Source organism: Rissa tridactyla, chromosome 1, assembly GCF_028500815.1.
Source record: "Rissa tridactyla isolate bRisTri1 chromosome 1, bRisTri1.patW.cur.20221130, whole genome shotgun sequence".
NCBI lineage: Eukaryota > Metazoa > Chordata > Aves > Charadriiformes > Laridae > Rissa > Rissa tridactyla.
In genome coordinates, this window is record NC_071466.1 from 118,445,819 (window position 1) to 118,464,881 (window position 19,063).

At 47.0% G+C, this 19,063-nt stretch overlaps 1 protein-coding gene across 2 annotated transcripts in view; it reads right to left on the minus strand.

The window, feature by feature from the left end:
• Positions 1–5,673: 5,673 nt before the first annotated feature.
• Positions 5,674–19,063, minus strand: part of CD247 (CD247 molecule) — a 68,787-nt gene continuing 55,397 nt past the window's right edge. Inside the window, exons 2-8 of one of the 2 annotated variants that reach the window (XM_054180965.1) lie at positions 16,291–16,397; positions 13,494–13,547; positions 12,141–12,224; positions 11,381–11,416; positions 10,309–10,365; positions 8,320–8,358; positions 5,674–6,825 (exon numbers count right to left, since the gene is read on the minus strand). In XM_054180965.1, coding sequence (XP_054036940.1) covers positions 6,760–6,825; positions 8,320–8,358; positions 10,309–10,365; positions 11,381–11,416; positions 12,141–12,224; positions 13,494–13,547; positions 16,291–16,397 — 443 coding nt within the window. In that variant the 3' untranslated portion in view covers positions 5,674–6,759. Of the gene's footprint in view, positions 6,826–8,319; positions 8,362–10,308; positions 10,366–11,380; positions 11,417–12,140; positions 12,225–13,493; positions 13,548–16,290; positions 16,398–19,063 lie in introns of both variants that reach the window. The other variant, XM_054180956.1, reaches the window with a different exon arrangement.

The following is a 19,063-nucleotide window of genomic DNA, read 5'->3' on the forward strand; positions in this document are numbered from 1 at the left end:
TGTTGTTTGGTTGGTTTATCTGTGGTCTAATCTGCAGCACAGCACGTGGTGGCATGCAGGTTACTGATTGGGTTGCTGTTCAGGGTCCTTTCGAGTGTGCGCACACTTCCCTCCCTCTTGGCCTTTCCTTGCCCCTCGCTGGGATCTAAAGATGAGGCAACGCGTACCTGGGGGGCTTAGGGGAAAGAAGATGGCCGTACTGGGTTAGAATCAACCTAGGTGGTGTAAATCCGTTTCGGTTAGTTGAGCTGCTCCAGAGCTGAACTGGGTCCGTTGTGTTTTAACTTCGGGGAGGGAGAAGAATGGTTGTCGCATCTTAATCTATCTGGGAGAGCAAAAGTGAAACAGGTTCCTTTTATCCCCCTTGTCTTGTTACTGAATGTAGGGCTTGTAGTGCTTGATAATAGGTGGAAAACTTTTTAAACACTTCCTTTTCTAATAGCAATGCTAATCCTGTCTAGACCAAAAACTATGAAAGAGAAAACCAAACTGAGAAGTGAAAGCTAACCTACTCCTAACACCTGGCTGGTATGCCGGAAAGGGCGGAAATATTGCGAGACAGTCGTGGGAGAGGAGCCTCGAGGGGTTGTTGGCGAGGGAGTGGGTCGTTCTCCTGGCATATGTCTTGGTGTTGCAGTGGGAGTAGCAGAAGAGCGAGTGGTTATTGCCTTGGGAGGGTGTTGCGCCCCCTCCATCTGGACCCCAAGGCTCCCTTCTCATTTCCCTTCAAGGCCGATGGAGTCGGGGAGGAGGGGAGGGCTGTGTGTGGGTGTGTGTGTGAGTGCGTGTGTGCGCCTGGCTGCGTGCGGTGGTGGAGGGAGGTGGGTTTCTAAAGGAGCTCGACTCCACTGGGGCGGGAGAATTCCCAGTGGCCTCGTAGGGAACCAAAGGCACTGATAAGTTGTCGGCTCTGCTGTTCTCAGAGCGGGTAAGAGGAAAAGCTGGGTGGGCTTTTGTTGAGCTTTGGGTCAGTGTCCCTTTCTGAAAGGACCTCATCTCTTGTGGGTACTCCCACCTTTTCTGCATAGAGTTGCTTTGGCTCTGTGAAGACAAACGGCGTGTGGGGCTTGCCCAGTGCTGCAGGTCTTAGGCTGATGTTGGGATACAGTCAGGGAAAACTGTTTCTTTCCTTTGAATGTGGAAGCAGTGTAGTCCAAGGTCAGAGTCTGTTCAACAGCTTTTGCGTGTGGTCTTTCTCTTAGGGGAGGGACCTCGAAGACTCCCTTCTTTGCTCCCCAAAGTAGCCTTGTACATGTTCATGTATCGTGCTATTGGGCTGAGTTGTTTTATCCGTGAACTTGGTGAGCTCTTGTGAAGAAAGGGAGGGGGGAAGGGGGAGAGGTGGGTTGTCCAGCTACTCTTCCTCCGGACACCAATCGGGTTGCAGAACTTCACTGAAAGCTTTACTAATAGAATTGTTGTTCTGACATTATGTAAAAGTGGTATTAATATTGTGTGACTTTTCAAAGAGCTAGTTAGATTTATAGATAGGTAATAGGGATATTGAAGAAATGACTTCTCAAAGAAAAGAGCACTTGGAACAAAAGAAGTGGAAAACAAGGTGTGCTTTAAGGAAAACAAATCTGAGGAAGGAAATGAAACAGCTTGTGGGAGGCGAGGGAAGATGATACCCTTTGGCGTTCCTTAGTGCTGCTGAGGCTCAGCCCCAGAACTGGAACATACCCCCTCTGCCTTATTTCATCTCTCTACCAAACAGGACATTGTCAAGTAGCTCAGACCAAAATGCTGATCTGTCTTAAAACTGTGTCGGTCTGCCGGTGAATATTATCCTGCAGAGCTTTACATAAAACCGTAAGATACTTAATTTATCAAGGTAGGTTCCCCTTTCCTCCTAAAATTCTCTTATCTGTTGTAGGCCCCACTTCAGGATTCACACTGCCTTTGCTGAATTTTGTAGCAGCAGCTACTTAAGCCCTATTCCCCGAATGCGATAACGTTGTGTGCGGATGAAGCTGGCTGGCATGTCGCGGTGCTATAGAAATCTGAAATTCTTAAACAGGAGGATTCCTAAGTCATTGGAAATGGCATGCGAAAGGGGCAAATCGTGGAGAGCGCACAACCCCCTTGAGAAATAATTTAGGAGCAAGAGCACCCGTGACAGTGTCCTGAGAACAAGGCAGTTGAGACAAAACCTTTAGTTCTTCCCCCATTCACTCTCCATGTGTCGGCCTCTGTGACCCTGGTGCTCCCTGCACCCGAGCGAGTCCGAGGGGAAAACGCAATGCGAAAGACTTGGAGATCAGCGTCGCTCCCCGTGACTTCCCGGGGGGCCGGACTGGGCCTCCCTGCCAGGCGGGAAGAAGGGAAGGGCTGGCTGCTGAGCCGCCCGCGGGCGGTGTGAGGAGGCCTGGGGCAGCGCTGGTCCCCATGGGGCACCTCTCCTGCCGGCCCTCTGCGGGAAGGACCCAGGCAGTAGCTTCTTCGTCCCCGCCAGTGCCGTTGTTCCATTTCCTTCCTCTGTGGTAGTATCTAAGGCTAGGTGTGAGTAGGTGTGGGGTGTTTATCCGCCACAGGTACAGGAGCTGTCGTATACCTCATTTCTAACTCGTAACTGAGTAACTTGCTTTAACTTTCTCCAAACCCTACAGAGTTGCCAAGTCTGCCCTCCCTCCTTTGATTAACACTGAACTCTGGCCTATAGCACCCCGTGACCTGCAACCTGGGGAGTGACCCCCCAACGCCTCTGAATGTCGCTGCTTAAAAGCTACTGCAAAGTGAGGGCAAATTGCAATCTTACCTTATTTCCTTTGGTTACAAGGGGTCCTCTCGATTAGTCTGTGAATATCCACCCCCTCCCCTCCACTCTCCTCGGAAAAGGGCTGCCCGCCCTGCCTTTTCCCCACCCCAGGGCAACTGCCCCGGGGCCACGCTGAACTCCAGGGCCCGGAGGCACGCTCAGCCCCGTGCTGCGAACACGCTACTCACTTTTTAACATGACCAAAAAAAAAAAAAGAAAAAAAAAGAAAGAACTCTCCAAATATTTAATTTTCTTCTTTATTATTTGACAATCCTGTATCCCTTCCCCGCTCCCCAGCCTGGCCAGAAGCTGCATCCTTAACCCGGTCCATCTTTATTTGAATGTAGTTCCCCTACCCCCATGGGAAAGAGAAGCTTTGTCAGGTCACGGTGGCTGCTATAAGTCGGGAGGGGGCGGTTTCTTTGTTTTGTTTTGTTCTTTTAAAATTTCCAGCCAAAACCAAAGATTTCCTAATGATTGTATAAACTCAAAACAAACAAACAAACCAAAGACAAAGGGCGTCTTCAGCACCAAGCCCACCTGTGAGGCTGGCCTGGCCAGGGCCAGGGTCTCTGCCGGGGTCCAGCCCGGGGGTCCAGCCGGCCCCCAGCCCCAGGGGCTGCCCCCAGGCGAGGGGTTGCTGCCCCGGGGCCCGGCCGCCTCCCAAACTCGCTGCCCCGGGAAGGGGCGAAATCCAGGGCGCAGGCGCTGGGAGGGGGCGGCCGGGGGCTGCACAGGTGGGTTGAGGAGCTGAAGACTTGGGTGCAGGATTGGCTGCTCTGCTGGGTGCTTTAACCCTCTGGGGGCTGGGTGATGTTGATTAATACACGCTGAGGTGCACTTCTGAGCTTCCCCCCTCCCCCGTCACTGCTTGGAAGAGGCTGTCCTGTTGTGAGAAATCCCTGAAAGAAGAAGCAGCTTTTCATTTCTCCTCTAGTTCCTTTTTTCTAGATTTCTTTTTATTTTTGCAGCACCACTGTGCAACTATGCATTGTATTTCTCAACCTTTTATGCTAGGTAGATGCCTGTGACTTTTTAACTTTGGGGGGGGGATTGCAAACGGAGGAACTTTTTACATGGATCTTTTTAATCTCAGTTGATTGGGGGGTGTTTGGTTCTAGGGTCATACAAGCTCTATCCCAAAGCAAAATCCAAATGTTAATATTATTAGCCTGATGCAGATACCAAAGATAATTTCTTTCCTGCAGAACCTTAGACTTGTGTATTAAGTACGATTACCCAGCACTTGCATTAGTCTAACCTCAGTAATTCCAAAGCTTAGATGTATATTTTGGTATATTTCTGGGATATTAAAAAATTGTCGTTTAAATTCTTGTTTGTTTCAGTGTAATGCTCTTAAAGTCATAGCATGGAGATAACTGAACTTGTCCTATTCTTAGTAGTTTGAAATAATAGTATTTTTGTATGTTTTGGGTGTGTCTATGTATGTATTAACATAACAGTTTTCACTGCCTAGGTGTTCATAAATAAAATAAAAAAAAACAGCTAAGGGTTTTTAAACTGTACATAATATTCCATGAGGAATTTCCACCAGACCGCCAATTTGGATCGCATTTTCACTGACAGCCGCTCCCAACTGGGATTCTTTCTTTCTTTTTAAAGAGACAGCATGTTCTTTTTTGTTCCCCATTGACCTGAGGTTCTTTCTCAGCGTAAAGGGGGTTTCACTGTTTTTAAGGGATGGGCCAAAGAGGAAGTGGCTTAAATTTTGTTTTAAAAAAAATATTTAACACGTTCATTTGAAAGCTAACCCTTTGTACGAAGAATCAGGAGTTGAGAAACAAGCTCTTTCTTCTAAATCCAGCAGTAGTTTTCAAAGAGACGATTTGTGAATGTCTGTGGCGTCTGGGCAGTCCCTTTGTTGCTTCTTTTCTAAATAAGAGAAATTTTCAGTCTTAATGGTGTCACTGCTCTGTGCAACTGCCTGCTTACACTGGCTGGGAGGGGTTTTTTTCTCTTGCCCTTCCTCATGTACTGCATTTATACGCTTCAGGTCAGCAGAACACTTGAAATCGAGGGCCATATGGGAGTACCCGTACCCAAACCCAACCCAAGCTTTTCTTGAAACTGAAATGTGAGAGTCCCACACATTTCAAAACCTCGCTGATCACACTAGGGGTGAGGAGGAAGGCGAAATGCTGTCTCTTTAAAGATGTCCTTTATTATTATTATTATTATTATTATTTTCCCAGTGGTTGCCTACAGATAGCTGTAGGCATTGAGAGATTGTGTAGATTACAGTAAATCAGAATGAAAAGGTAGATTTTGTGTAGATGCATTTGTCTGCTGTAATTTTTTATATATATTAAACTTACTGTAATTGTACAGTTCATTTCTGTTGTAAACATCATTAAACCATTTTCCAAGTGTTTTAACATGTATGCGCTTGTTTGTACTTTTTTAAATGTGAGGAGGAGAAGGCTAATTCCCTTTCCCCCTGCTGCATCAAACCGGGCCAGGCAATTGTTATTTCATGCTCTTTGTCTTGTCGAAATGGAGGAGAGACGGGGTTTTTTTGCACTCTGCTTGAAGCTTTTGTTCTACTTCTGTATTATCAACTCCTCTCCTAAAAGAAAAAAAACAGCTTCAGTTGCTTCCTGAAGGCAAAAAGAAGAGTCAGATGACACCTACGGTGAGCATCCCCGAAACAAGCGTTGGCTGTGTTTTGGAATCAAGATCCATTTATATATAAAGAGCATAAAGGTGATGTTTTTTCTCCTAAGAATTTCTTCCCCATTGCAACATCCCGTCCCACCTCCCAGGATGTGTTTAGAAGCTCCTGTCGGAATACCATCCTCCTCAGCTTGCCTAGGCAATAATGCTGCCGGCTGTAAATTGGTCCAGCCACTGACCATGTCAGTTAATGAGCTTGTGCCAATCCCACAGCTGTTCACCACACACACACACACAGAGGTCTTTGACTCTAACTTTATTAATTCATCAAAAACGCATTACATTACTGAATTAGTATCTCTTTGGAATAATATCTGCATCATCTTTTAAAGGTAACCCGCTGATAGACTGGTTTGGAAACTGCATTTACATTGGCTTTTCTACGGTTTGTGTTGCCCAGAAGTGGTAGTTTTGATCTGTTTCTGACATGAGAGTTACTGTGCCAAGTCTTACAGAGGGAGCCTGTTCTGCAGTGATAGTTGTAGATGTTGCTAAGGTGAGGGGGCAGAAGTTTCAGCTGAACCTTTCAGCCAAATGGGATTCTCCAGAGTGAGTTTTCCTGGCTTTTCCAGTATTACTCTCTTTATCAGAGTCCAGACTCCTTGTTCTCATTGTAACAGGGATCTTTCACCTTCTGAGAAGTCTTAGCTCCAGGCGCTGGATGAGTGGCAATGCCATTGCTTGATCTTTTCTTGGAGCTTAGTGCGCCTTTTCTTCGTACTGAAAAGCTGGTGTTTAGCCTCTGTCCTTCACTACAGTAACATCAAGTCACTTTTTACAATTTAAAAAAAAAAAAAAAAAAAAAGTCATACCCCACTGAAACAGTTTTTAAAAGGTAAATTTAAAGCAAAAGGCTTAGCTGGCCTGTGGCAAATAGCCTAAAGATAAATACTACAGGAGATAACGACAGCCCTATCTTTATAAGTTCTTAAAATGCAATGAAACCATAATTACATGTCTTGATACCCCCGGATGGCAAGGAAGAGCTATGGAAAGAGATGTTTTAGTAGATGTGGTCTGGTTCCACAACACAAATCTTATAAAAACGGGCCTAATAACCACTGTTATTGGGAACAACTTTACAGATATGTACATTTTAATAGCTAAAGCTTGCAGTTACATGATTCAAGGGAGAAGGGTCTGACCAAGTCCAGACATATTCCCTCTGCGCACCAACAACAGTAGGTGGCTGCACTGAGAAAATACGTGGCGCTTGTTTTGGATGAAAAAGGCTCGCCCTCCTCTCCTCCCCTCCCTGGGGCAGGTGGGCATCTCTCACCCTTGCCCATCCCCTCCGTGACTCCCACTTAGCGGGGGGGCAAGGGCTGCATTTGGAGAGCATCGTAAGTGTCCTTGGTTGCTGTACTGAGTCCCTGAAAAAGAGAAAAAAAGGGTGAGGTGCCGGTGTGAGTGCTCAGTTCTCCCTAGCTGACTGGCCAGGGACAGGGTGGCAGGGGCTTAGTAGCATAATTTTAATTACTTATTTTTTTCCTGCAGGGGTTTGTTTTGTTTTTTTTTTTATACTCGTGAGTGTTTCCTTGGTCTTTGTGTAGTGTCAATAGCTGTCACATATCTGAAGGCAAGATGGATCCTGAATAACTGTTAGGACCATACGACTACAGCAACTCATCCTAACTGGTTATGCAGATCTTCAGGGTACATTTTCTTTGCATATTATTGACTATTGAGAGCAAACTGATGCTAGAGTGAACTTTGTCTGCTAACTAACTAAATGAATAGACATCAAATCATGAACTTTTTGTTCTCTGGACTTCTCGGCAATTTGGAAGGGAAGTCAGATGCGACTCTGGGTAATTTGGCAGCGGGGCTTCAGCCGGCAGCAAGCCCCGGGCAGCATCCCCTCACAGCCCTGCCTGCCACACAGCAGTCCTCCGCCTGCCAGCCTGCACCAGCGAAGGTGTGTCAGATGTGACACGCGAGTTACAGCTCCCTGCTGCTGCCGTGGAACCGACCGCTCCAAGAGCGGGGCAGTAGAATATGTGGCAGAGGCACGGGTCAGCCCAGAAGGTGGCCAGAGCTGAGAGAGCTGGGGCTGCCAAGAGCAAGGATGTAGTAACACACATGGTGCCTGCTTGTAAAACTCCTAGCTACCCTTCACTCTGCTATGACTATTTAGTGGCATATGGGGAACGCTGGTGAGATGATAGTGCTTCTTATCAGCTACCTGTGACTATCAGTAGGGCAGGTTTTGAAGAAGGGTACCGTCAGCTACAACTAAGCCACCTTACAGGAAAACTCCCTGGCATGTGCTGCAGCAGAAGAACTTTTTAATACGTATTTTATTTTTGTCATTTTGAGATGTCGGTGACAATGTCCAGGGTTCTACAGAAAGTAAAATGCGTTTTGGAACAATTATGCATGGCAGCCCAAATGATGCCTTATTGATGGACTCTGTGCAACACTGAAACCCCCCAGTGCTGCACGGGGTTGGAGGTGCTGCCCAGTTTGTGCTCTGTAGCTACAGCGGCACGGGCTGAACCACAGATGCTTTGGGTTATGACAGCTGTTTGGCAATCTGAAGATTTCCGTTTAAGCAATAAACAGTTTGGAGACAGAACTGTAGGTGTCATCTGCTGCAGCCAAAAAGTGGTTCTCCAAGATCTAGGACTGTGGAAATGGTTCCTCCCAGAGCAGCTCGACAAGCATTCCTGCCACTTGTATTTAGAACATGCAGCCACTTTATCAAAGTACCAGCTGTGTGGTCTTTGCCCTGAATCTGAGTAACTGTCCTCAAGAAAGGTGCTTTGAAAGCTCTGCTTCATCATGCGTCGCTACCAGTGTGCTGAGATATGTAACTAGAGGCTACAATTAAGCCATGAAGATAGATGAGGGTACGTGTTGCTTACCTGGTAGAGACCTTCATTCCCTTTGCCTCGCCGCCTCTGCTGCTTTGGGAAAGAAAAAGAAGCACAGATTAAAGGGTGCTTTCCCCATTATGCACAAGGAAAGAAACCCCTGACTTTCCCCCCATCCTGCACTGAGGGTCGGCAGCTGCGCTTGGCCTGGACACCCTCTGCACACCTGGGGAGGCACCTGCCAAGTCTGGACCAGCCCAGACACCCTCAAGGGCTGTAGGAGAAAATAGCGAAGATTGGAAATAAAAAGGAAATTACTTTGGTTTGCTGACATATTTTCCTGTCACACTGTTCGAATGCTGCTATTTCTTTGATTTACTGTAGGTATAGAGATTTGGCAATGCTCCTGTAGACACCAATTGTTTTATGGGCTGAAGGCACACCTGGAAGACATGGGGCTGTATTATTTAAATTGCTGCATGTCAGCGGGTGTCCGAGGGGCTCTGCCCTCTATTGGACAGGCATGGATAAATAAATTCTCCAGCGCACATTTGGTAAGCTGTCTAGATGTTCAGAGGAACTGCAAATAAGGCCGTCTGAGGACAAAGTCACACAGGAGCCAGTAAAATAGGTACTGGGACTGTTGTACGAGTAGAGCATACAAACAAGGTCCCTCAGACCAGCCAGGTACAAAGAAAAACCTTCTTGCTTGATCGTGCTTGCTGCTGCATTCCCAGGGGTATAGGGAGCCGCCAGGCAAAGCAGCCGAGTTGTGGATGAGAGAGCGCGATTTCCAGGTGAGACCGAGGGACAGCAGAGCTTACAGCCCCCCTGGATGGAGGCTGACACGGCAAGGCCATGGCTGGTCATAACTGCTGCGCGGCAGCAGAGCACCGACTGTGTCACAAACATTTCAGGAACATGTGGCAGAGAGTAGTACTTGCCACAATTAAAATTGCAGCAGTCTGTTAAATGATCATTTATCTAGAATGAGGCAAAGTGGGTGGTTTTGGGGGGGGAGGGTGTCCCCAGTAATAGAAACAGTCATAAAAACATGGCGAGAGTTCACATAGTCACAGCTTGTAAACTGAGCTTGAACGTGGCAAGTAGGCATTAGAATAATAAAAAGGAGAGGGGATTAAATGTCAGCGTTGCTTCGGCATTTCTCAGCACTAAGCTTTGTTTTGAAATGCCTTATTTTTTTTTTCACTTTTCAGAGGGAAACTAAAGGTTATATTTAAGACACTTCAACATAAAATAGAGCCTGTCTAGCTCACAGCAATTTTTTGTTTTGCCATGAACAGTGTCCCCAGATGGTTTCTTTTTCCCAACAGAAGCTTCCCTCCCCCAGCAGTTTGTGCGCAGAGCTAAAACTTACCTGTTTGTTGGTAGCTTTAGGCATAACTGATCTGTTCCCTCTTAAAAATTTGAGAGTGGAGGTGGGTGAAGGAGAATGTTTCCCCCACTACTTTGTCTGAAGACAGGCACAAGGAGGAGCTTGCAAATGCTTGCAAAATAAGGCAACCCAGCCTCGACGGACCATAGAGGGGAACCTGTGAACCTCCTGCTCTGAATTGCTCTGGAGGAACACGCTCAACTAATGTGAGTTGCTGGGCCACAGACGTTGCAGTGTGTGACCCATCTCATACCTTCTGCCTCCTCAGCTGGGGCAGCCCTCAGGATTTTTCTGTGCGAAGTTGAAATATTGCCAATCCTTGACATGATTGAATCCGCCCAGGGACGCTGCTGGTGTATCAGCCATGTTTCTAATACTGGTGGGACAATTTTTACTGTCGGATCACCTGGTTTTATGGCTACTGTAATGCTATAGCTACATGTCTGTCTTACTGCTGCACCAAACTGCACCCACTTACTACAGGCAAACGGCAACTGCTCTCAGCTGTGCCTGTAGGTGCTGTGCAACACGGGGACCTCCTTGTGCAAGGCAGCTACGTGCAGCTGGAGCTACTGTCCTGAAAGGGAGCAGCAATGAAGAATTTTTCATCCCGGGCTTTCCCCAGGCAGGAAGGTAGGACTCACCTCTCCCTTCATTCCGATTTCACTGTATGCCTCGCCCATCTTGTCCTTCTGCAGTGACTGCAAGCAGAGAGGGGGGAAGGATCAGCATGTTACCAGAAAAGCCAAGCCAGCCCCTGGGTGACTGCACTCCAAGCCTGTGCCTCTGGGGCTGCCTTGCCTTCAAAGCTTCGATATATTCCAGAGAAGAAGGGACAGTGGTGGGACTTGACCGATGTGCATTTATGTAGATGCTATACATGATCAAATCTGCTCAGCATATCAATACCACCCCATCTCCAAACACTGAGATGAATATCTCTACCCTCAGCAAGTTATTTATCTAGACTGGTGCCAGATACTACAGAGCTGGGCCAAAGGAAAGCTGTAAGCAGCATTTTTTCAGGAGACAAACCCAAACATTCAGCTCAGGCCCAGAGAAAAGGGAGGTCTAACACTGCAGTGTGAAGGTTAAGAAAGTGGAGCTCTTCCTTCTTCCTTACAGGGAAGCAGTTCCCAAATGCTTACGACCAGCTGTGATCAGTGTCTGCTTCAATAACGCTGGAGGCCAGTCTTGGAAACACGCTCATTTCTCAGCAAGCACAGAACGCCCAGAAAGACCCAAGTTAAGACATGAGCTTTAGCATTCATGTCTCCATCCTCTGGAGCACAGACCACCACATTTAGCCAGAGTTGAATCAATTAAATCAAGAGGCTCCTAAGCAGCCAAGCCAGCTGCTTAGGATGGCATTTGGCCTTTGTCAGAGGCTGGAGAACAAGCACATAAAATAGCACAGCATCAGTCTCGTGGGACGAAGGCTGGTTAGTCACTAATGGCTAACATAAAGGGATCAGGAGGTATCTTGATCCAAATTCTTTTCCCCATCTGCCAAAGCTTTTCTCCTATCACGGAGAAAGGAGCAGAAATTTTCTAGCAAAAAAGTGGGGGTTGAAGGGAAGAGAAGTCTTTGAAAGCAGCTGTTAAGTTTGAAGCAAAGCTGAAATTGGGTAGGGGGAAAAAAAGTCTCCTATGAGATAGAAACTTCTATTTCCAGCCATCCCTCCCTCGCCTCTCCCTCCAGCTCTCTCTACTCACTGTGTAGACGGTGTCCTGAGGGTTCTTTCTTCTCTGCTGTAAAACAAAAGAGGAGAGTTGCCTATGTGTTGCACTACCAGCATCCCCACCACCTTCTACATGCTTGTGCATTTGCTCTAAGGCACGGTTACAGCTCTATGGATGTGCCATACCCGTTACAGCCCATCTTGCCTCCACCCATAAGGCTCTGCTAAGACAACTTTTTCTCTGGAAAATCAATTTCATTTTAATAATTGATAAAACTTAGCTCTTCTCTGCCCAATCCCTACACCTGTCACCTGCAGGCAAGCCTACACACCGATGAAGAAGGTTTCCCCACCCTTTTCCTTTGAAACTGCTGGGCTCTGCAGCAGAAACAGTTGTTTTGGCTGCTGCTTTACTTTGTTGGCACTTGTGTGGCGGCATCACGTGCAGCGAGCTCTGGTGAAACACCCACTCCTGCCTTGCCTGCTCCACATCCGCCCCAAGGCTGGGTGTCACTTCCTATTCTGGGTGGCTGCAAGCTCTCAGCAAAGTCACTTGGGGAGGGGGGGGAAACGAGGGGCGAAGATCAAAGGGGAGGTGGGGGGAAGGTTTACTCTTGTCCCCACCACGCTGCCAGCCGCCTGAGTTACTACACAGATTGTGCCGTTCCCTCTCCAGGAAGGCACTGGTGCTTAGCAAACGCGTGCTGAATGCCTGCATGTCTGAACAGCGGTTAGAGATGACGAGGAAGGAACCAGCTTAAAAGAAAAAAAGTGCATGTGTGGGAGGAAGTTACCTGGTGTCTCCCGCCCAGCTCAGGGTCTGCTCCTCGCTTTGCCCCCAGAACATCATATTCATCTCGGTGTCCACGAGACAGTTTCTGAAAGGAGAAAGCAAGAAGCAGTGACAGACATTATGATAATGAGAAAATAGATGTTGGCTTAATGCAGGAAAAGAAAGGGAACCCAGTTTGGTGTCCAACTTTGTGAGTATTATAACCGAGCTAGACATTATTTTACCCCTTAATGCAACTGTCAACAAAAATTTCTATGATTAAGCCATGGAAACAACAACAAGTGGTTTGTGCAGCACAAAACTACAAGCCATTGCATCAAGAACCTTTCTTAAATAGAAATGAGCTGAAAATGAGAGCACACGAGGGGGAGGGACTCTGACTTTCATGCTTTCTCGCCCACTGGTGGGTGAAGATGCACGAGCCTGATTTTTTTTTCTTGCAGAAGAGCTCATCTAAATTTGCATCAAGTGGCTGTAGAAATTTTATGCGCAACACATTTCTGATCTGGGAAAGGTTACCTTGGAAGAGGGCAAAGGAGAGAGTTCAGGTCAGAATAACACAGCTGACAGCGTGTTACTGACAAGGTGACAGGCAACACTTCTTAAATTGAAAAAAACGCATTAGTGTTCATACATTACACAGTTAAACAGTAGAACTCATCACAGGATGTGGCTATGGTCAAAAGCGTGAGAGAAAAAAAATTAAAATCAAAAGACAACTAGACATAGCAAAAATAGCTAGAGTTTAATGCTGCCATGAGTGAGCAATTTAGCTAGAAAGGACAGACAGGATCTTGTCTCTGTCCTCTCTCACTGTCTGAAGACCCATCTGATGCTGGCTACGATCAGGGCGCAGCGGAGGAGGTACACCTCCGGTATGGTCTGGTACAACAGATCTCCCACAGTGAGGCAAAAGGCAAGCTCCTGGACGGACACAGCTGCACTGCGATGACTCAGGCTCCACACTCTCGACAATACAAGAGCTACAGTCGCCCAAAGTCGGCAATGCAGCATTCCTGCATGTCTTCCCTTTCTCTAGCCCACATCAAAAAACGCCGTCAACACAGCGGCATGCCACCGAGTCGCCCGAGAAACAGCAGTTGGCGAGAGCTGCAGTGGAACCTACAAGCCCATCCTAGCATCCAGCCAGACAAGTGACAACAGAGGCTGCCCTTGCCAGATTTTACTTCTCCTCCTTACAGCTGCTGCGCTGCACTCTTGGTTATAGCGCTTTCATTAGCTGGGTCATCAAGTTTCTGTGATCCACAGGCAATTCACTATCCATAAGTGCCCCAAAATGTCTGTCTGGGTAGCAGATTTGAGAACAAACAAAAGAAAACCAGTAGTTACTTACATTATACACGTCATCCTGGCCTGGTTGCAGCTGTGGTGCAGAGGCCTGGCTAAGCTGCAAGAGAGACCATATCATGAGCAGAGAGACAGTGGCTCCTTTCAAGTCCTTTCATTCCCTCTCACCTAGAAGTTACTGTCATCAGAAATGGGGCAACCCATAGGCAGCCACCCGTGGCACCGATGGGGCTGCAGGCAACACAAGCCACTGCTGCGATGGTACTTCCATCCACACGCCAGGTTGCTCTCAGCAGCCAGGCCATTTTACTTGCACGTAACACCAGTTCACTGCTACTAAAAGTATCTGTGGGTTTTTTTTTCCCCTCATTGCTTTTGCATTCCTATTCTGTGCATGGTCCTGTGCAATTGGAAGCAGTTCCATCAGGCTATAAAAATCATAATTGCAGCCTGTTTTAAGAAAAACTGGGTATCTGGGGCTGCTAACAACCCAAGATCCCAGTCCTCCAACAAAAGTGCTGCCTTCAAAGTTCCTGGGTGTCCTCAGTTTCAGTGGGCACAGGGAACCCCCGCACTCCTCGGGGGCAGCCCCTGGCTTGCGGGGCTGCGCTGCCACCATGGTAAATTGGCACAAGTGGCAACTAACGAGTAGGTAAAGGATTTCCCTTCTGTAGCTACTCTTTGGCTCTGTTTCTCACAGTATTTGTGAGCAGTTAATTGCTGAGCCAAGCTTTCTGGAAAAAAGGGCAGTTTTAGGCCAGTGAGAGCTGCTACTTCGTGTTCCAGTCTGTTCAAAAAACAGTGTCAAACTACATTCTGTATTGCTTTAACCTTCTTGCGTTATTACTACACATTAAAATCTTTATTAAAAGCAACTTTCTGGATGGGCTTGTTTTTAGGCACAGGATAAACTTGACTTAGTTTTTTGAAGTTATATATGTAGTAATTACAGGTTACGTACTCCACCACTTTTCCTGTCAAAGTATCATTATTGCCACTGAACCTTTGGTAGGACCAGTAATTTAGCAAGCATCTAAGCCATGTTTCTTGCAACAGAGCCTGAATGTTCACGTGCATCATCCATGTGGTCCATAAATAAAAAGCTCACAACAGAAGAGGCTGTGACCTTGGCAAAAGCCTTTGCAAACAATTCCTTTGGCCAGGAAGGTGACGTTAGAGATATGACACAGCTTGAAAGATTTATAAAAAAGTCTTAGGTTTGGGACAAGACAGAGGGCCCCCTTGGAAAACGCCCCACCGTTTTCTTGGTGCTTTATGGTGGCATTTCAGCTGCAGCGCCTCTGCTGCTTTTGGCTGCGAGACTGCAGCGTAACCACAGGCATGGCTTTCCCCTTCCTTCTGCTGCCTTCCCTCATGCAACAACTTACTCGCTGCAGCTGGACGCTACACACGTTACCAGCAAACAGCTCGGCACACCGGGAGGACAGCGAGCGCTGCCAGACCCAAAGATGAGGGCCGCTGCCTCTGATCAGGAGCCGTTTCCAGCTCCAGCTCTGCCCCTGTGGGGACCCCCAACCAGAGAAACCACAGGAGCTTCTGCCCCCCCAGCAGCACCCTTAAGACACGCTCTGAGTGGGGGAGGAAGAGCAGCTGTGGCAGCTCCCTGTGACAGGTTCACACTCTTCCTTGGATGCTTTGCTGAGCCCTCCTTAACCATGGCGCTCTCGCCCTGCACGGAGTGAGGCGGCACAGCTCCCGCCGGCGGGCACGGTGCACGCTCTGTGTGCCCCTGCGGCTTGTCCCTGTCGCAGCCTCGAAAAGAATTCCAGTCGCAGAGCAGCGCTTTCATCTGCAGTCAGGATTTACACTGGCAGCAGAAAAGGTTTCCCCTCCGCCGTTACCAAGTTCTGCTCATTTCCTCCAAACATCCCTCCCTCCTTCTGGGTTCAGCAGTGGCTTTGCGGTCCCGAGAAACGATCCCACCAAAGAGCTGGTGGGGCACCAGCGGCAGCACATCACCCTGTCAGGGCTCCTGCTGGTGACCTCAGCCGTGACCTGGCGAGAAGCAAGCTGGGATCCCAAGCGCAGCGAGCCTTTGCTTCTGGAGGGGAGGCTGAGCCAGATGTGCAGACAGCGGCCAAGACACCTTCTGGCCTGCTTAGGCTTGTCTGAAAGCACTATTGCACTGCAGTGCCCCATGCCAGGGGGAGGCAGACAGAGCCTCTCCTATGATTAGCAGAGCTCTCAGAGCATGTACATGTCTGGAAACATACATGACTCCATCACATCTTCCATGGAAGCGCACTAAAGCCACTAAGTGTCTCCCCAGATGCTGAACAGCTGCTGGTTGGTAACAACAGCCCATCAAGTTGTGTCCTTCCTGTCCCCCTGACTCTTCTCCTGTGATTTTTGGGGTTACAGCATTTGCATCATCACACTCCTACTATCAAAGTTGTCTGACTTCTTGAGATATTTTAATACATCCTTCACAAGTTTGGCATTTATTCTGAATTTTCTGTATATTCCCTTCCCTCTTTCCAATGACAAAGCAGCGGGAGAAACCACATCACTGTTGATAAGGCATTTCCCAGCTACAATATCCAGAATCTCTGACAGTGTCCATAACTGTAGCATCAAAATCCTCTCATATACTCTCTTCCCCTCCATTCATGAGCCCTCAGAAAGAACTCCCCCAGATTGCTCAGGCTGGCACCGGAAAAGAAGGGAAGTAAAAAAAAAAAGACAGAGAGAAAATAAAAAATAATAATAATAAAAAAGGTCTTATTCTAAGAGACATGCTTCTTCTCCACCCCCACTTTCCAGCTAAGCCCAACTTGTTCACACCACCAAAGCCAAATGCATCAGTGTTTGGACAGACTGACCTTCGCTTTCACAAAAAGGGCTGTCATGACGACTGCGTAGATGAAGAGGAATCCATCCAGCATGTAGCAGAGTCTTGGGTCTGTCAGTCCAAGAACTGGTACAGCATCTGTGTGGAAACATCAGACACATCAACAAACAAAGCCATTTGTATCACTGTGTGCTTGATGGCAGTGCTGCATGGTGCTTCATGAAGAAATAGCCAAAATGAGGGCAAATCTGCCCATTTGCAAAGGAGATGATAGAAATCCAAATAATAACAGGATTAATTACGATAGGAGGGACCACTGCAGGTCCAGCCCTCTCCCTAAACAGGGCCAGTTAGACCAGGCTGTCCAGGACCTCAGCCAGCTGAGTTAGAGTGTCTCCAATGAGACACCCTCGACAAATACAGGACATTTTACCCAGTTTCCCACTCCCAGAGTCTGGGCTCTGCTCCCTAGAGCTTGCAGGCGTGGGTCAGGGAGCGAGCGCAGGATCTGCACGGAGCTAAGCAAGGATCACTAACACCCCAGTTACTGCAAGAAAGCCTCACACAGAGCATTTGTTTTCTGGGAAAATCCAGCAGCATCTCCTGTAGGGATTCATTGCAGGGCCTGGTTACAGATTCCTTCATCAACTAAAACATACACGTGTGTGAGAAAATACGTCCGTTTGGACAAAATTTTAAGGAGAGTCTTCTCAGGAAAAAAGTTTGTGTTAAATGTAAAGAAAGACTGACACCATTGTAGTCGACTAGAGATCCAGGCTGAAATCGCTACTCTACTTTATTCAGAAAAGGAATTTGAAGATGCATCTCCTGTATCCCAGATTATAAATTGTAACAATAAGGCTGCAGTGTCTCCTCTGTGAGGGTTCTCTTGGGCTCCCAGTTTGGGGATGTTGGAGACCATTAATCATGAGGAGGGATCTATGGGCAGGAGAGACAGCCTTTTGACCCCAGATGTCAGGACACATCCAAGAGATACACATGAAACACCCTGATGTGCTTTTGGTTTGAGAGGAGAGTTTTAAACCTGAATTCCCTGCACAGAAACTTCAACTGGCTGCCTTTTGTTGGATGGATTGCCACCAGAAGATTTTTAATTTGTTTTCAAAAGAAGTGTTAAAACTTTTCTTAGCAAGAAAAATCTACTACTATCCTAACTGAGAGCTCAATAAAATTTTTAATAAGATGTTGATGTTTGTTTCCTAGTCAACATTGCATGTGTTTATATCCTGGCTGCATCAAGCAGGACACAGTAATATTGTTGGTTTTCAGCAGCTAAAACTGATGAAACTGCACCTGTGTCAGTTCATAAATGTGTAGTAAGTTCACAAATGTAGCTAAAAAAATCAAAGCAATTTAGGTCAAGAATCCTAAGTAACTATAGATCTACTATAGAATATGCAGCTCCAGGTCCATCCCCAAAGCAAAAGCTGTATTACACAGTTATTAAAAAAAAAAAAAAAAAAAAAGGCACTTAAAAATGAATCTGAGATGTGCTTTGTACAAAGAATTTGAGAGAGTTCAAAAGAGAAAGACAAGAATGATCAAGAGCCTGTGAAGCCCTTCAGTGAAGATAAATTGAAAAGAATTTATATGATTCATCTCCTTCCTAAGGTGAACAAAGTGTGGCAATTCTTATTAACCAGTTGTGATGGAGGGTAGTTGAACCACTCAGTGCAGCGCTTCAAGCTGCTGGAGTTACTCCAGTGCTGAGAGCAGGACCGTTCTGCGCACTGGGGTTTCTTCCTGGCCCATCAGTCCACGCTGATGATTTCATTAGAAGAAAGTTGCAGATGACACTCAAGCAGCACGCACTCGCCACCGTAAGGAAGTCTCCTTTGCAGAAATAAAGTTAATGATGATGGCCTGACGCACTGCTCAAGTGTGCAATTTGTATAAAGCATGACTGAAAAGCCGTGTCTGGGTACTTGGTAATGTAATTGTAAATTCTGAAGCAGATGAGGGTACAATCACTGTTCCCACTGAGAGCCCAACACAGTCAGAAAAAAAAACATATTTCCAAACAGTGGATTTGTTTGCTTGTCTGAACTAGGAGTTCGCATTCGTGTTTTTAGAAACATGTTTTTAGAAACATCTTTTAGAATCATGTTTTTAGAAACAAATCCATGGAAATAAATTACGATTAAGATCCTAGATGGCTTTCCTTCTTCCCTTCCTATTTCTATTAATAAGGTTCAAAGCACTTTATAAATAATAACCTTCACCGCATTTCTTTCAGGATTATAAAACCTCATATACATGGGGTAAATGGAGACAGAGATATTAAGTTATTTGCCCGACATCATATATTAAACCAACAAACAAGCCGAGAGCAGCTACCCAGAGTTTTCCTTGTAAACATTCACAGGGCAATATTTTATGCCAGAGTTGGTTCAACACAAAACCAGCCTGAATCGCATTAGACTTGGTAGCTAAAATACAGCACCGGGAATACAGCTGTACGGCATCCAGAAGCAATTTGCTTCCAGCAGTAGTAATTCAGCTGCTTTCGCACAGTGCAGCAGCCCTGCCCCAGCGTACCCTGGCCTCAAGCTGGATGTGTCCAGAAGCAGCTCAAGGTTTTCCAGCGCTGCACCCAGATCAGAAATACGGTGTAAGGAAGGTGAGCAGCCCAGCACAGAGCCAGGAAGCCTGGGGGTACCTGAGATGCCACTGATGAAGGCTTTGGGGATCCTGGCCCTGACTGCCCTCTTCCTGTACCAAAGCAGGGCATGTTCACACCATCATCTCAAGTCTGGTATTTCTCCAGCACTAATAAACTCCTC